The sequence below is a fragment of the Orcinus orca genome, chromosome 4 (genome assembly GCF_937001465.1).
Source record: "Orcinus orca chromosome 4, mOrcOrc1.1, whole genome shotgun sequence".
NCBI lineage: Eukaryota > Metazoa > Chordata > Mammalia > Artiodactyla > Delphinidae > Orcinus > Orcinus orca.
In genome coordinates, this window is record NC_064562.1 from 153151094 (window position 1) to 153169579 (window position 18486).

The following is an 18486-nucleotide window of genomic DNA, read 5'->3' on the forward strand; positions in this document are numbered from 1 at the left end:
TTGAGACCAAATTCATATTGAGAATTGAAAGACTCCGAAGGAAAGCCTCAGAGTCACCGTGCGAAATCCAGACGGGGGAAGGGAGAAGTCTGAGAAATGCGGGGCACCATCCCTCCACTGGGAGCCATGGCCGGGGGGCCGGTCACCTCCACAGGGTTCCCGGCACCCACACACACTGTGACATGCAGAAGGCATGTTTTATTTCTTCAAACATATACCCGCGTGCAGTCTGTCCAGAAGCTAGAGCAGGTAGCCTCAACACGAGACACGGCCACAAGTCCGAAGAAACATGGGCCCACTCCCCTCCCTGTGAACTGGCGACAGCTGCACAGCCACCTCGCTTGTACAAAACATCCTTCTAGGTAATGTGGGAACACGGAGAACAGAACCTTTCAGTCACGTGCTAAAGTGATCATCTGAGTTCTTAGCAAGACATGGAACAAGCATGGATGCTTGGGCTGATGATGAGGCGGAATGAGCAGCGGGCTGGCCCCCCGTGATTCAGTGAGCGCGGGCCAGGCCGGCGCTGGGAAACACTTCCCTGCAGACCAGCATGTGTTTGTTTGCCTTACTGCAGTTATTCATTCACCTTCTTTTAGGCAGGTCATGAAACAGTGTCAAAGTTTGGGCTTACTGATTCCATGTTTTAAAATCTATTTAAAAGAATGAAGGGTCCTTTTTCTTGAAAAGCACTATAATGCTATCCATACTTCTGCAGACATTACTGTCTCTATTTCTCATCATTGGATTAGTTAAATTTCTGAAACCTTATGACAAAGTCACGACTTACAAAGTTGGTGCAGAGCCATTGTCTGTGAGGATGAGTCTGGGATGTTGCTGAACTGTAATGGGAGAGCTGGAACCTGACCCTGAGCTTGCTGATGACACGCTAGGTGGGCGCATCTCAGAGAGATAGTCGGGAGCAGAGTCCACCTGGAGTGGTAGCTGGTGAATGTGGATGTCGCCAGTGACGGGGGGGTCCATGATACCACAAGTGAGGATGTGTGAGAGGCTGCAGTCATCGCAAGCACATCTGATTGGGAATTAAGGACAGTTACCGAGACAGCCAACAGAGAAGGGCAGACCGTGCTCTTTAGAGGTTGGTGCCGGCCCTCTGTGGGGTCAGCGAGGGTCCCGCAGGCCCGCTGCGCGCACACGCAGGCTCACCTCCTCCTGTAGTTGCAGTTGGGGCAGTCGGGCATGCTCAGTCGCGACGACAGCACGTGCCTCATGGTGTCCGTGAAGCTGTTCTCGCCAGCGACGGCCTTCTTGTTCGTCAACTGGAGGAAATCACGAGACAACGGGTTAGTTTTGCAAGACGCGCCGCCCCGTGACACAGCTTATATTTTCCAGCAATTGTGGTAGTGTGTGTCACACTCAGAACCAATGACCACAGCTTCCTAAGGTGGGGCAGGGCCAGGAAAAGGGGCCGCAGATGTGTGAGGCACACAGCCGTGGGGCTGGGAGAGGCCCTGACACAGGCCAGGGACCAGTAACCCCTAACAGGCTTCCTCACCAGCAAACACGCCGCAGCGTCCCTCACAGCAGACACCCAGCCTTTACCCTGAATCTGCCGTGGGCTTGGTACTTGCTAGGTACCGGGAACATAGAGATAATCACTGCCCTCAAGGAGCTTAGATTCTGGAAGAGGGGACAGGCAAGAAACCAAATTTGAAGACCGTGACGTAGAAGGTGCCCTGGGAGACCTGCTCAGCATGCTGGAGGGGTGGGGGAGCTGCTCGGCAGGTGCCAAGCCTCAGCAAGGCCCAGGTGCAGTCTGGTGATCCCATCAGAGGCAAGGAGGGCGTGCGGGCCAGCGAAGAGCACTGAGCCGGGCATCCCCTCACGAGACCCTTGGCCGCTGCTGAGCCTGGGCTGAGCAGGGGTGCGTCTCGGGAACAGCCTCCCCGCCATCGGGCCTGTGCACACAGAGCTGTGGCACCCAGCGCCCACGAGTTACACAGACGCTTATGAGGCACGATGGAAGCTGGACAGTCAGCACGAAGGCGGCAGTGGGCGGGTGGGAAGGAACGCAGCAGTGAGGAAGGCCAGCTGGAGAGGACGCCAGTGGAGCATGGAGGAGGGGGGACCCGGGAACCACCTAGGAAGCGGCCCCTCAACCTCCACTCGAGCGGGCGAGCCTCTGGATTTTAGAGAAGGAGCCTGTGGACTGGCTTGGGCAATGGGATGGGTGGTGGCCAGAAGAGCCATGGGACAGGACAGAAGCCACACAGGTAAGCGAGCGGAGCACGGCTGCCCTCTGTCTACCTGTGGAGCCCAGAGGAGACCACGGGTGCGGGCGAGGCTGGGGCCACCGACACCTAGGGAAGGCCAAGGGAGCACGCCCGGCAAGGGAGACTAACTGGGAGAGAAGCCAGCACATGCACGGGAAGCAAGTTTCCCAGTGAAGTCCAATGCCCTGAGACCACCACACCGCAGCCCCCGCGAGTTCTGCCAAAGCGGCAGGCAGAGGGGTGGGGGGAAGAGCCGCTGGAGGAAGGGGTGCGCTGGGGCCGCCAGCAGCCACGGCGAAGGCATGGCCCCTGGCACACGTGGCACGCACCAAGTTTCAGCCCTGCGACTTCACTGTATGCACCCTGGCGAGTAAACTGGGGACACGCCACCCGCCTAGGAGGAGTCCGTGGGGACTCAGGGGTGGCTGTGGCCCGAGCGGGTGGCTCTGTAAACGCGGGTGTCCCCTGAGGGATACAGGAGAGAAGGAAGTCGGAAGGAAAACCAGTTTACACCACTGCCACGCACAGTGAGCAGAACATGCAGTGTGGTGCTGAAGCGCCGGTCTTTTGGAGCCGTCCACCCGCAGGGAGCAATTCCCATTCCTGTGAACCGCCCCTCCGGCCCACAGCCTCACCTGCTCTTCCATGAATCGCCTTTGTTTAAAAAGCTCCCAGTCTTCTGTTAGCATGCGCTGTTTGGTTTTCATTGTCATCTAATTCATGGGGGATGTAAAAAACAAAAAGTCTTAGTACCAGCAAGAGCTACCCCGGACATTTTCAAGGGGAGACTTTTAAAACGATACATACAAGAGACCGCGTCTGCGGACAGAAGCCACAGCACTACAGAAACGCTACCTTATACTCGATCTCAGCGCCTCATGTGACTCGCTCAAAATCATCGCAAATACTTTTCTTGCATGAAAAACACAGCGAGGAGTTCAGATTTTAAAGAGAAATTAACGTATCAGAGGTGGATCTGTCAATACGGTGAGTGGACAGTCACAGTTCACTGAACAACCGCGAGGGGCCCTGCACGTGAAGCGTGAGCCCTGGGGAGGTCGCCCTGAGCGCCACAGCAGGCACCAGGGGCTGCGCAGGGAGGGGCGGGGGCCGCTGTTTAAGCACGAGCTTCAGCTTGTGAAGATGAGAGAGCTCTGGAGCTGAACAGCGGTGACGGTCACAGCAATGTGAGCGCACTCAGTATGAATGAACTGTAGACTTAGAAACGGTTAAGGTAGTGAATTTTGAGTAACGTAGATTTTCCCACAACTAAAAAGAAATTGAGGGGAATAGGGAATTAAGAATGGGCTCAAGGCACTGCCTTATTTGAAGGAGGAGGCTACGAAATGATTAAATCTTGGTGTTTATATAAATGTATTCTTGTAAATTAACCACTGAAAGGATATGGGATACGTATCTTCAAAATTATTAGAAGAAAAAAAAACGGAAAAGGGCGTATATTCAGTCCTACAGGGAAGGACATACTACAACCAGCAGCGCTCCCAGCTGCTGGACGGAATGCTGCTCGACTCACAGACCACCTAATAAATAGCCTATTACATCTTCAAATTAAAACAAACAAACAAACAAAAAACTGCCCGTTAAACCCTCCAAAATAAAACAAGAGTAACTTAATAAAATCAAATTCATGCACTTAAAATTTTTTAATAGTTTAAAAGTATCAGAGAAGAAACCGAAGTTGAAATTACAGTCTGTTTAGAAATAACTGACGAGGAAAGCCCCACAAATCAAATTTTATACGATGAGCCCAAGATGCAGAAGAAAATGTACAGTTTAGTGGCGTTTATGAGAGAACAGAACAACAAAAAAAGCCTGGAAAGTATGCGTTCAATGTAAGAAGCCCAAACAAAATGAAACAAGGAATCAACTGATAAGCAATTAAAGGTAAAAGCTGAAATTTGGAAAACCAAGAAGTAAATGTGATCAATAAACCCAAAAGTTGGTTCTCTGAACTCCCTCCCAGGCCGAACAAGGGAAGAAAAGGAACAACAAAAATAGCGGGAGTGAGAAGGGACACGGACACATACAAAGATTTTCTAAAACCACAAGAGAAAACCCCTGTGCAATTCACGCCTTCCACATATAAGAGCAGCAGCCAACAGGTGGCTCGCGGCTATCTTGCCGGCCCTGCACAACGTGTTTTACAAGCTGAGCCAACGTGAAAAAGCCTTTGAGATTTCACCTAACAGTCTAGACTCCTGGCCTCTCTCGACGCTGGACAGCTCAGAGGGCAGGCTGTGGGCACAGCTGGGACGCCAGGGGCACTCCTTTTAGGGGAGCAAGTGCTCTCATTACAGTGCGAAGTTAGAGGCAGGGGAATTCTCCTGTAGCCATCACGCACCCATTTTCATCAGCTGCCCTGTAAGCACAAGCTTAAGCCCACCCCTTTATATGAATGATGTGGATAATTTCCCAGGCAAATATCAATTTGTAAAACTCACTTAAGAAGTAGGTTCATGAACACAATGTGTACTGAAAAGGCAGTAAAAGATACTGAGTCCTTGTTCCTTCCCCTGCAAAAATGAACCAGGCCCCAGAGTTTCATGGTAGGGTCTATGCAAACCCTTTGTAGATTAGGAAAGTTGAACTATTCCTAAAAACTGGAAAAACATGGAAAGTTCTCAATTCATTCTATGAGATTAGCATAATTATCCTTTATACAAAACAAACAAGACCTCAAAGATGAAAACTCAGTAATACCTCAGAATACAGATATAAAAATCCTAAATAAAATGCCTAATAATGGATTAAAGAATAATATAATCTAGTAGGGTTTAATTCCAGGAATGCAAGGATGTTTCAAAATTAGGAAGCCTAATCTAATTCATACAAAAACACATAAAAAGAGAAAAAACATACAAACTTAATGTCTATTCCTGCTTTAAAAAATTTTTTTTTAATTAATTAATTTATTTTTAGCTGCATTGGGACTTCACTGCTGCACAAAGGCTTTCCTAGTTACAGCGAGCAGGGGCTACTCTTCGTTTCAGTGCGCAGACTTCTCATTGCGGCGGCTTCTCGTTGCACAGCACGGGCTCTAGACGCACGGGCTTCAGTAGTTGTGGCACGCGGGCTCAGCAGTTGTGGCGCGTGGGCTCTAGAACGCAGGCTCAGTAGTTGTGGCGCACGGGCTTAGTTACTCCGCGGCATGTGGGATCTTCCCAGACTGGGGCTCGAACCTGTGTCCCCTGCATTGGCAGGCAGATACTTAACCACTGCGCCGCCAGGGAAGGGCTCTTTAATTTGCTAAAAAGTATCAAAAATTTGTATGGCAAGCATCAGACTTAATGTGAAACCTCCAAAGCGTTCCACAAAAGCCAGGAACTGAACAAGGATGCTGCTGCTAGTAACACTCTTACTCATGACGCTTTGAAGATTCTAGCTGAAGTGAAAAAACAAAACACAAAGTTCAAATGCTAATAAAGAGGATAAGACAAAACTATTATTATTTGTAAACGATGTCATGGTCTCCTAGAAAACTCAAAGCAATCAATTCCAGAACTATTTGAGAGATGATGACACGGTGGGATGACTGGACACAAAGCAGAACTCAGCTCGCCTATAAGGACCAGCAATAACTCCTTAGAAAATGTATTCCACCATCTAAGATGCCACTCGTGATAGTCCCTAAAACTGTGAAACACCTACATATAAATTCAGTAAGAAATGTACAAACCATAAGACCATAATATAGGCTATAAAAGACAACCTAAAAAAGGAGATATATACCATAGTTTTGAATGGGAAGATTCAATATTGGTGCTAATTCTCCCTTTAGGTAACGTGGGTCTGCAGTTTTCAGGAGAAACATTTTTCTTTCGTGAGTAACTATTACTGTTGCAAATTTTAAAAATGATTTAAAATGAGCTAAACATTAGAAAAAGTAATCATTTCTTTATCTTATTACAGAGCTCAGTACAGAGTTGTCTGATAAATATAATCAATAGAAACCTCCTCTTTGACCTTCTCTTCGCAGCCTCTGGGATTAATTTTGTGGAACATTTGGGTACCTGTAGGCTTATATATGCGTCACACAACAAACAAAGGATAAATCTTTAAAAGCAAACAAGAACAACGGATTTCAAAGCTGTCAACTGTCTCCCCATGGCCATACTTATTTGTGAATACTAATTATTTTACAGATGTGCAACATTTTGCAGTCTTGAATTACTATGTAGTTTCTAAAATGCTACTTGATTAGAAGAGACTGATATCCATTCCAAGGATTCTAGAATGACTGGTACCCTCTGGATGTAACTAAAATTGCTCGATTTCCCTAACTGGTATTAATGGCATCGTAGTTCCTTGACAGGTGAATGAAAATAAGAATGCACCTTTGGGTTGCTTTAATGAAAGAGGATGGCTTTCCACTGTGAAAAGACAGAGAATGCTTTCTTTTTTTTCCTTGTAAAATACGTGTAACCTAAAATAAACCATCTGAACCATTTCAGTGGTATCCCCTCTCTCTTCATCTTGCAAAAGTGAAACGCAGTCCCCGTTAAACAATAACCGCCCGCCTCCCCTGGCCCCCGGCACCCACCCTCCTACTCTCTGTCTCTATGGATTTGCCTGCTCTAGGGACCTCAGGCGAGTGGGATCAGACAGGATGTCTTTTTGTGTGTCTGGCTTATTTCACTTAGAGTAATGTGTTTAAGGTTCTTCCACGTTTTTAGGTCTTCCACGCAGGTCCCTGATCCACTTTGAGTTCCCTTTTCCATATGGTATTAGATAAGGGTACAACTTCATTCTTTTGCAGGTGGATACCCAATTTTCCCAGCACCATTTGTTGAAAAGACTGTCTTTTCCCCATCGAAGGGTCTTGGCACCCTTGTCAAAAATCACCTGACCATATACGCAAGGGTTTGTTTCTGGGCTTTCTACTGTTATCCACTGGTCTGTATGCCTGTCTTTATGCCAATAGCACGCCGCTTTGATCACTGTGGCTTTGTAGTAAGCTTTCAAATCAAAAGTGTGAGCCTCCAGTTTTGCGCTTTTTTTCCCCAAGACTGTTCTGGCAATTCTGAGTTCCTTGAGATGCCGTATGAATTTTAGGGTGGGTTTCTCTATTCTTCAAAAAACATCACTGGGATTCTGATAGAGATTGCACTGAATGTGTAGACCACTTTGGGTACTACTGACGTTTCCACAGTATTAAGGTGTCCAATCCAGGAACACAGGAATGTGCCTCCATTTATTGATGCCCTCTTTATTTTCTTTCAGCAATGTTTTGTAGTTCTCACTGTACAAGTCCTCCACCTCCTTGAGTAAGTTAATTCCTAAGTATTTTACTCTTTTCAATGCCACTGTAAATAAAACTGTTTTCATAATTTCCTTTTCAGATTGTTCACTGTTTGTTTGTACAAATGCAACTAATTTTTGTGTGTGCACTCTGTATCCTGCTACTTTGCTGAATTCACTTACAGTTTTTAAATTCTAACAGTTTTTTTTTTTGCAGAGTCGTTAGGATTTTCTACATATAAGATCACATCATTTGCAGAGACCGTTTTACTCTTCCTTTCCAATTTAAATGCCTTTTATATCTTTTTCTTGCCTAACTGCTGTGGCTAGATTTTCTAGTACTATGTTGAATAGAAGTGGTGAAAGCAAGCATCCTTGCCTTGTTCCGGATCTCAGAGGATTAAAGGCTTTCTTTTAATCTTTCACTTCTTTTAAAATTAATTTTTTTTTTTTTTTGCGGTACGCGGGCCTCTCACCGCTGTGGCCTCTCCCGTCGCGGAGCACAGGCTCCGGACGCGCAGGCTCAGCGGCCATGGCTCACAGGCGCAGCCGCTCCGCGGCATGTGGGATCTTCCCGGACCGGGGCACGAACCCGCGTCCCCTGCATTGGCAGGCAGACTCTCAACCACTGCGCCACCAGGGAAGCCCTAAAATTAATTTTTATTGGAGTATGGTTGCTTTACAATGTTGTGTTAGCCTCCACTGCACAACAAAATGAATCAGCCATACATATACAGATATCCCCTCCCTTTTGGACTTTAATCTTTCATTATTGAGGATGATGTTTGCTATAGGTTTTTTATATTTGTGGCTTTTATTATATGGAGGTAGTTTCCTTCTATTCCCATTTTGTTGAGTGTTTTTAATCATGAACGATGGTGAATTTTGTCAAATGCTTTTGGCTGCATCAACTAAGATGATCATGTGGTTTTTCCTTGTTGATGTGGTATGTTATATTAATCAATTTTCATACCTTGAAACACCTTTGCATTCCAGGAATAAGTCCTGCTTGATCATGGTGTATAACCCGTTAAATATGCTGACTTCTGCTTGCTAGTGTTTTGTTAAGGACTTCTGCATCAATATTCATAAAGGACGCTCACTGGTCCGTCGTTTTCTTTTCTTGTAGTGTCTTTGGCTTTGGTGTCAGACTTAGGCTGGCCTCATAGAATGAGTTAGGAAGTGTTCCCTCCCCTTCAGTTTTCTGGAAAAGTCTGAGAAGGATGGGTATTAATTCTTCTTTAAATGTTTGCTAGAATTCACCTTTGAAGCCATTGGGTCCTGAACTTTTCTTTGTTGGGAGATTTTTGATTACTGATTCAATCTCCTTACTAGTTATAAGTTACTAGTTACTAGTAACTATTCAGATCCTCTATTTCTTCATAATTTAGTCTTGGTTGGTTCTTTGTTTCTAGGAATTTGTCCATTTCATCTAGGTTATCCAATTTGTTGGTGTACAATGGTTCATAGTACTCTCTGGTAATTCTTTTCATTTCTGTAGGACTGGTAGTAATGTCCCTACTTCATTTCCGATTTTAGTAATTTGTCTTTTTTCTTTTTCTCTTAGTCCATAAGCTAAAGGTCTGCCAATTTTGCTGTTCTTCTTGAAGAACCAACTTCTGGTTTCACTGATTCTCTCTTCTGTTTTTCTATTCTCTGTCTTTGTTTACCTCTGCTCTAATCTTTATTATTTCCTTCCTCCTGCTAGCTTTGGATTTAGTTTATCTTTTTTTTCTTTCTACAAGTTGCAAAGTTAGGTTGTTGATTCGAGATCTTTCTTTTTTAATGTAAACATTTATAGCTATAAGAACAAGTATTTTTAAAGAAACAAATTCGCTTTCAGTCTTACTTTTTAAGACCGTATTTTCCTTTTAGAAACAACATGTATGTTGCTATTTTTACACCCCCCCATTTTATCACAATAGCAGTGATAACACTGTGCATTATATTCCTGATTATTATATTCCTCGCAGCAAGGAGGTTACTGCTTAGCACAGTGCTTAGCACACTGCACAGCAAGCCACCATTTATCTTCTTTCTCTTCACCTGAATTATCATTTTAGTTACACCGTTTTTCTGAAATCATCTAAATAAGATCACAAGTTATTGATTGTCATCAGAAGCTTACACTGACACAGCATGATGGAAAATTCAGGGATAAATCAGACCCCCACTCTAGCGCATGGCACCAATCTCTGCAGAAGGAACCGCCAGCTGCAGTGGAAGCCCCTTCAGATCAACTCCAGACTGAAGGCTCCTCTGCGACAGACGGCGAGCCCCTGCTCGACACAAGGACCAGCGCTGCTTACATGCCCGCAGGCCTTCGTTTGCACTTGTACTCACGAATGAGCGTCTCCCCACTGCCACTATGGAACTCTGCAAACTCCCCGAGTAGTGCTCAGCATCAAACACAAAGTTCAACAAGCCCCACTGTCAGGGCCAGAGATGCAGGGGACCTCACAGGTCACCTACTCCAGCCACATCCAGGATTCCGATGTCAGGACTCCCCTGGTGGTGCAGTGGTTAAGACTCCACGCTCCCAATGCAGGGGGCCCGGGTTCGACCCCTGATCAGGGAACTAGATGATCCCACATGCGTGCCGCAACTAAGAGTTTACATGCCACAACTAAGGAGCCCACATACCACAACTAAGGAGCCAGAGAGCCGCAACTAAGGAGCCCGCCTGCTGCAACTAAGACCCAGTGCAGCCAAATAAATAAATATTAAAATAAATAATTAAAAAAAAAAGACTGCTGTCAATTCACTTCTGCACGTCTCCTCTCACAGGGAGGGGGCAGCTCTGTCTTCCTGTGTTTCTCCCTGGGGTCAGACTTCAATCGCTGGGCTGGAGGCCTCTCTCTCCAGACCTCCTCACAGCACTGAGGACAGGGGCTGCCCCAAGTTCCTGAGGCTGCACTGCCATTTCCTGTTGGGGTCTGGCCTGTTCGTAGATGCCTTGAGGACAGACAGCGCAGCCCTCACATCTGGACTCCAGAACTCTGTCTAGGACCCTCCCCAGCACAGGCTTCCAAGTGACAGTCTGTTTACTGCTGCCCATCAACGTTTCAGCATCTGATCCGCCCTCCAGTTGATTCGCCAGGACCCAGCTTCTCTCTACACGTCTGTTACTACTGTAGATACTAACGGGGTGGCAGAGGGGCCCAAGGCAGAGCTGCCAATGTCACTGTCCAGGCCCACAGCAAACACTGATGGGGGAGCCGTCTGGACGGACTGTCTGCTGTTGTCCTTGCAGCAGTTTATTGCCCACATGGACCCAGAAGGTTCTCAGGGGACGCGGCACATGGCTTGTGAGGTTCTAGGGTGTCCTCCCTCCTCTCCTAGTCCAGGGACCCTGAAGACAAACTGAGGCCAGTGTAAGCAGCAACCCTTGGTGAGGACAGACTCATCCTCAGTCTGCTGGACAGGGGGTATTTTCTTCAGCCTGATGTTGGGGACAGGGGTTCCGTGACCTGATGCAATCCACCCTTCCTGTAAGCCGAGACGGCAGGACAGAGACTTAGCAGGTGGCGTAACCTCGTGGGTTCCCACAAAGCAGCCCAGACCAGCTCCTGTTTCTCACACGTCTCTCTCCCTGAGAAGCCTTCGCACATCACTCGTTCTTTTAAAGCAAGAATGGCTCATCAAATTTCTTCTATCGTCAGCTTGGACCCCGACGACGAGAGTTCAGCCAAGGAGAGGCTGGCGTCTAGTCTTTGACTTTTTTCTGAAGGTCCCTCCTGCACAGAGAACTGATGCCCCAACGTCCCGGGAAACCAGGGCTCCCAATTCTCCCCTCTCCTCTGTACTCTGGATAAACCACCGCACTTAACTGATGTGGGGTTTCCTCTAAAGGTAACCCAGTAACCGGCTCGGTGCAGCTCAATTCAGAACACAAGGGACTGTTTACTGCGGTCCTGCTTTTTAGTAACCACACACACACAAAACTGATTCAGAATTATATAATACAAAGGCTCAAACAGAACCAAAATGTCATCTAATCTGATTCTGTCATTTCACAAGTGGGAGACTAAGTAAGGCCCAGGGAGGGGAAAGGCTTGAATGAGGCTCACAACCAATCTGGGGCAGGGCCTGGCACCAAATGCCCCTCAGGGTCCTCCGCAGGACCTGAGTCCAGAACACCCCGAGGAACAGGCAACAGCCCCCGTCCCCTGCAGCAGTCTCCCCTCCGGGCGCCTGTGCCCTCTGCTGCCCGGACAGCAAACTCCTGCAAACGGGCTGGTGCACGCGCAGGCGGCAGAGGGGAGGGAGCTGTCTGCTCCCCTGCCTCGGAGTGACTCAGCTGCCGGCCGCCTGGCTGCACAGGCCTCAGGGGCCGAGCTGGCTGCAGGTCCAGGTGGAGGATGCACAGGTGGAGGATGCACGGCTCCCTGACCCCGTGCCTACATTTGCCAGCCTCAGGCGAGTCACGCAACCTGGGGCCAGCCCTGCCCCCACAGCGGCCGAAGCTGAGGCGTCAGTGGTCAGCAACGAGCCACAGCTGGAGAATTCGAGTGCCCCGGGGGCCCCAGGACAGCGGGGAGCGTGGGCCAGGCACAGAGTGGCTCCCGAGGCCACGTGCTACACATGCAGCAACTGTGGAAGAGGCCAAGCGCATGGCCGGCGGAGCCACCTGCCCAAGACAAGCTCAGCTCAACAGCGCCGAGTTGTCGCGTTGCCAAGGCGCACCTGACAGAGGGGAAGGCCAGGATCACGCGGGAGAATATGGTCGGAACCGCTCCCCTAGCTTCTGAATGAGAGACTACTTAGAGTAACGGTCCCTGAGGCTGCAGAGGGAGAACTGCCACACGAAACACGGAGTGAGGCTGGAACAAACAGTGACGTGGGCACACGCCAGTCCCTTCCTTCTTCCCAATCCCTCACCACGCTCAGGTGGCAACGCCGAGACGAAGCGTCACAGCCAGCGGCCAGGCGGCACCCAGGATCCCAGGCAGACTCTGCACCAGCACCCGCCTTACGCCAGAACCAAGGTTCTGTTTTCCTACAGCCTCCAAAGTACAACACGGAGCTGTCACTGTTCCCTTATTACTCCTCACACCCTGCAGTACCCTGGAAAAGATCCATGCTGAACGCCTCCCCTGCCCAACCCTCCTGGGGGTTTTAGAAAGGCGGGCTGGCCGGCCGGGATGCCGGCTGGAAGCCCTGCCCGTGGGCCCCATCCCCACAGCAGCGCCTGCCTTCCACCCTCCTCCACCCCTGCAGACCACCTGCCCAGCACAGCCGTGTGTGTTCGTGTCTGCGCTCCCGCTCGACATGCTTAGGGACGGGGGGAGAATGGGCTCTGAAGCTCACGTGTGGCCAGTGTTCAGTAAACGGGTCCTGACACGGCAAGGTTCAGCCGTTTCCAAAGGCCTCAGAGGCCCCCGCCGGCAGCACCGAGTCTGGGCAGCAGCCTGTGCCCGTGACCGTGGCTGTACCCAGGCCAGCAGGGACCTGACCAGCAGCTGACCCTGCGGGCATGGCTGGGCGTCCCCTCCGGAGCAACAGCAGCTGGGAGCCCCCGCTCGCACCCCTCCCCTGGGCACGTGGCGCCTCGCGGCGGGCTCCTTGCGGCCGTCCCAGCGGTGCACACCCACCTGCTCGTCCACGTAGGCGTCGATCCTCTTCTGGCACTCCAGCCACTCCTCGGCCACCCCGCGCAGCTCCTCCTCGGAGCGCTGGTACCGCTGCAGCAGGGTGCTGTACGTGTCCTCGTTGCAGGTGTCGTGCGTCGTGGTCCCCAGCCTGGGGAGAGAGGCCTTTCAGCACCCTGGCCATCATCTCCCCTCCCGAGGTGGCAAGTGGGGCACCACCACACACCCCACGAGGCTGCTGTGCGGGATGAGTTAAGCACACAGCCCAGGCACCCACGACAGAGTCTGGCCTAGAGAAGACGCTCCAGGAAGCAACAGCTCCTAAGAAAAAAATGAGTGGTGAGTCACGCTGTTCTACAAAGACTAAGGGCCAGAGATTCAGTTCACTGGATGTGGGGTCGTAAACTGTTTTTCCCTACTGAGATTCACTGACACAGAGAGAACAAAACATTTAATGAGAAATACAAAATTTGGACCTGGTTTTCAAATCAAGTAAAACAGGAAATTCAGTTCAATAAAAAATATAATCATAGTTTCATTTACTCTGTGTATCTTGCTAAGAAAGATGGTAAGATGGCAGACGAGAAACTAAACAGAAAACAAAAGTCACAAATAGAGGTAAACACCTGGGCTTCTCAAGAGGAGGGTGGCAGGGGAGAGAAGGAGAGTGGGGGAGGGGTGCAGGCTCACAGGCAGGTTATCTTCAGACACCGTTCCTTTTCCTAATACCTAAACGTGTCAACATTTGAACCAAAGCAATGGTGATAAAGACCTCATAACACAGAATTTCAAAATCAAAGGCCACATTTATAATCGCTGACGAGCACAAAGATGAGGCGCGGGCTTAATAATCGCTGCTGTTCACACGAAAGAACTGGAAGTGACCCGCTGGGATCAGTGATACCACACCAGACACGCCTTCTAACCACACACTAAGTTACACCTATGCGCTCACACTCAGACTCAGACACACATGCACTTACAGACACATGTTCTGAAATGGAGATGCTCCCATGTTAAGTGAGGAAAGGACTATGTCACCACGTGTAAAGATGCACATGTGTGGGAGGCGTGGACACTGGAAAAAATCTGGAAGCAGCACCCAGTTGTTTATGGTACCTACCTTACCTACCTCTTCAGGGTTTCCTTTGCTTTCAGAATTGTATTGCAATGACAATCTAATAATTTTATAATGAAAATAAACAACAGCGATTTAAAAACAAGAACTTTTCCATGGGTGCAGACACCTTCCTTTCCACCCTGGTGACCACTGCACAAAGACGCACGTCGTGCGAATGGACTCATTCTTGCCGAAGCCGTCTACACCGGCTCCATCACTTCAAGGAGGGAGCACGCGGAAAACAAGGTCACTGAAAAGCTGTGCAGGAAAGCCCAGAGCCAGGAAAGGGCACGACGCGACCCACGCGGTGATGGGACTGGCTCAGACACCGAGGCTGTCCCCAGGAAACAGAAGTCCTCAAGACCCAGAATCCAGGGCCTCTCGAGGCCCCCCTGGCTCCACCCAGCACGTGGGTGCCTCCAGGCCTGAGAGCACGGCAGCCCACGAGGCAGCGGTCTTCTCCTCAACCCCTGCCTCTGCAACCCTGCTTGTCACAAGCTGATTTCCACTCTTCGTGCAAACCCCACCTTGCCCGTTAGGCCACCCAGAAGACTGGGGTGGAGGCGGAGGGGACTCATGCTCTCCCCCGCTCCTGCCTGAGGTGAGAACCGCTCCCCTCCTGTCCTACGCGCAGACTCTACTTAGAGCCAGTGGAGGGCAAAGCAGCCGGGGGTCCTGGGACTTCTGTGGTGGGGCACTCAGAGCACAAGCTGTAGGCACAGGGCTGGAGTCCAGAGAGGAAACAGGGAGCTGCTAGACTGCAGAAAGTGTCCTCAGGGTCAACAGCATCAATGGGTCAGCAGACAGGTTACTACCTACATATTCACTCTGCAAACACATGACAGTTAACAGCTGGTAATATCTATTATGAATATTGTCTATGTGAAACAATAAGTGATAAGGAAAATGAGATAAAATCAGTTCAGGTACGTTTACTTACAAGCCTAATTAAACATTCCCCTAACAATGAATATATCAATATACTTAAAATAAAGACCAAATTGGGCAATAGCTACTAAAACCACCACAACAAATAAGGAGAGACAACGGGGCTCCTGGTCTTGCCAGAGGGATGGAAGCAGACTCGGACAGAGCTTCTGGTTTCACACGAACTCTCAGGCAGCACAGACAGTGAGTGGCCTGCTGGAGGACCCAGACCCTGGCATCGCTACACGACAAACGGAGCTGGTTCCTTAATGGGTAAGTTGTGAGGGAAAGTGGATAGGGGTGGGGCCTGCATGTTAAAGCATCTCAAAAGGCAGGGAGAAAAAGGGGCCAGGAGTGGGGGTCAGTGTTTAACGGTGACACAGTCTCCATCTGGGGTGACATCCAAGTTTTGGAAATAGTGGTGACAGTTGCCCAACGTTATAAATGTAATTAATGCTACTGAATTGTACACTTTAAACTAGTGAACTATATGGTGTGTGAATTCTATCTCAATAAAGCTGTTAAAAAGCAGAGAGACATAACTTTCCTAAATTAAGTCAGTTCCTTGAATGAAGTCAACCTTTGGGTAGATCATTTGTATTTAAAAAAAGAGAAAAAAAAAACGACAGCAAATAAAAATCAGGCAAGACTATGGAAATGCACATGAGTAATAAGAGAATAAAGAACGGGGGACTTCCCTGGCGGTCCAGTGGTCTAAGACTCCACGCTTCCACTGCAGGGAGCACACGTTTGATCCCTGGTCGGGAAGCTAAGATCCCGCATGCCGGACAGTGTGGCCAAAAAAAACAAAAAGAGAGAGAATAAAGAAAGGGAATCACAGGATCGCTGTGCAAGACAACTGAGTGACAGCTCTGGGCGAGGCTCCTGGGCCCGGTGGGGCATGCAGACGGACTTGCTTCTAGGTGAGCACACGGGGTTGGGGCTAAGGGATGTTCACCTGCTATCAATCCATTCAGCTTACATTTATTTTGTGTAGTTTTCTGTATCTGTATTTTACTTTATAATGAAGTTAAACAAAATGCAGGCCCAGAGACAAAGTGTCAGTGTTAAGATACTCACAACTATGGATTTTGTGTGCCACAGACATAGTTATCACTTTAGGGGGTAGTGTTTGTATATAAGTTGTCACAAAATTTTTAGGAGTTGTTAACTAGGTATCTGTAAACTAGAAGTTCAAATCTGAATTGTTCTTGGGTCCAACAAAGGTGTCCCCTGGGGAACTTGAAGGAATGGCTCCTTCTGGCGCCCCAGACTCCTGGGGAACGCCCTGCTTGCCTTCTCCCCAGCTTCCATCCCCATCTCTATGCACCCTGTCCCTCACCCGCTCCTGGGAGCAACTCTGCAGCTTGGCCCCAGGATTAACACTGAAGACTCTAAACCACTGCTGATCTTTGGAGACTGACCACCATTCACAACGAACAAGATGAGAAATCCAGAGCCAGGGCACAGGAAAAAGTGGGGTTCTACAACACGTTTCAGGTTTCTGCCACCCACCCATGGTTTGATGAGAGGCCCATCAAACTCCCTGGCTCACCAGAAAAAGAAAAAACAAGGCTAAATACCCTGGAATGCTGCTATAAGGACCCCCACCCCCACCCCCCCCCACGCACACACAAGATGCACGTCTTTTTATAAGAAGTGCTCTTGCTGGATTTGAGCATCGTAACTGGGCACAATCTCCATGAGGGTCGCTCACGTCTCATGGAGACATGGACACTCGTACAGGACACGCATGTCTCTGTGCACCCACCATGGAACGTAACGGCGCTGTCGGAGTGGTGCGGGAGCTGCTGGAAGCAGGGTGCGGGCCACACCAGTAACTCTTTGTCCTGACCACCTTGGCCCCAGTCCTCCTTCCCCAGCTGCTTTTAAGGTTATTCTTGCTCCGGAGGTAAGGGTGAGAAGTGGGAATAGCTAGGACCCCTCAAATAGGAGTTAGGAATACAGGAAACAAAGACTGGATTGAAACATGGATTTCAAGAGAAAAAAAAAATAGGTGACTATTGTGTAAGTTAACTACAACAATAATATATTGACGTAAAAATAATTCCCCTTCTTTGCGAATCTGGCCCAACCATATTTTGGTGTGGACCTTTAAACCAAGATGACTACAGTCTGTGCTGTTCTATGATGCGTCTACAGCCTGGGAATCTGTTCACAGGTGGTAAGCAGATGAGGAACAAAATGACCCGCTGCAGGGCTGAGGTAGCTCACACCTGGCTCTCTAGCACAGGGACAGCAGATCCAAGGAGGGGCCCAATTTGTCAAGCCACCTCGGAGCAAACACCCCCGGCTGCACTTTCCCCTTCCCCCTCACCAGGGCAAGCGACCTGAGGCTATACTTGGGACTCCGGGCTTGGCACACCTGATGAAGCCCCACGGAAGCTCTACAGCAGTAAGAAGAACCCAAGCCACGAGCCACGATGTGGAGCGAATGCTTGAGAGACCTGACAGCGTGTCTAATACCTCCCCTAGCGCCCCAGAGCCCCTTAACACCACCAGCCCTCCCCCGGCCCCCCAAGTGCCCCAGCACAGACCACACCACAGCCACCTGGCAAAGCCTGGGACTTGTCAAGTGAACTGCTATGTTTACCGCAGCTTTTCCTTATTCAGGAGAAATCTGTGATGCTAAACCTTAGTAGCAATGATACTGGGTTTATTATTTTAAAGTTCAATCGTATTACTCTTTGGGTTTTGAGCTTTCAACCAAACTGTATTTTCCCCTAAGCCCGGTAATTTTCTGGCAAGAACTGCCCCTGCAGTGGCATTCAGGTGCGCACCTGCTGCACCCCAGGGACAGGAGCACGCCGTCACGCCAGCAGGACACATGCAGGTGAAGACCGAGTACCTGATCTGCGACACCAGTGCCGGCAGGCTGCTCTGGAGAAGTGGCTCCGAAAAGACCAGATCTTCAAAGAGGTGCTTATTGTGCAGCTCCCACGTAACCTGGAACTTTTTCAAGTGTTCATTTTCCTAGTGAGATAGATACACAGAAGATACATCCAATCAAAGACTGAAAAATTCCCAGAAGGGTTTCTCCCCCCGCCCCCAAACCCACATCCTCTGTCCAGGCCCAGAACATTCTGCTCATGAGGGGCTGCTACTCCCTGTGCATCCAGCCTCCCTTCCAAATGACTCAACACAAAACAACGGGGCGGCGAGATGCACACAATGAGGGGACAGAAGAGAGAGGCCAGCGTGCACGGCCGGCAGCCACTCCTCATAACCACGCCTCCCAGATGTCCTGCAAGCCCTGCCTCTCAAACAACTTAACTAAACGCACACAAATCCTCTGATGCCGAAGGACAAGCACTTCCGCGCCTGTCTCGAGAAG

The 18486-nt window shown here is 49.3% G+C and overlaps 1 protein-coding gene across 10 annotated transcripts in view; it reads right to left on the reverse strand.

The window, feature by feature from the left end:
• Positions 1-18486, reverse strand: part of FAM193A (family with sequence similarity 193 member A) — a 172858-nt gene that overhangs the window by 48007 nt on the left and 106365 nt on the right. For 9 of the 10 annotated variants that reach the window (XR_007477063.1, XM_049709222.1, XM_049709217.1 and 6 more), the window contains 5 exons: positions 18001-18125; positions 13088-13235; positions 2870-2947; positions 1168-1280; positions 791-1033 (listed from right to left, as the gene is read on the reverse strand). Coding sequence is in view for 9 of the 10 variants with exons in the window: in XM_049709222.1 (XP_049565179.1) it covers positions 791-1033; positions 1168-1280; positions 2870-2947; positions 13088-13235; positions 18001-18125 (707 nt within the window). In the remaining variant the exon portion in view is untranslated. The remainder of the gene's footprint in view (positions 1-790; positions 1034-1167; positions 1281-2869; positions 2948-13087; positions 13236-18000; positions 18126-18486) is intronic. The other variant, XM_049709219.1, reaches the window with a different exon arrangement.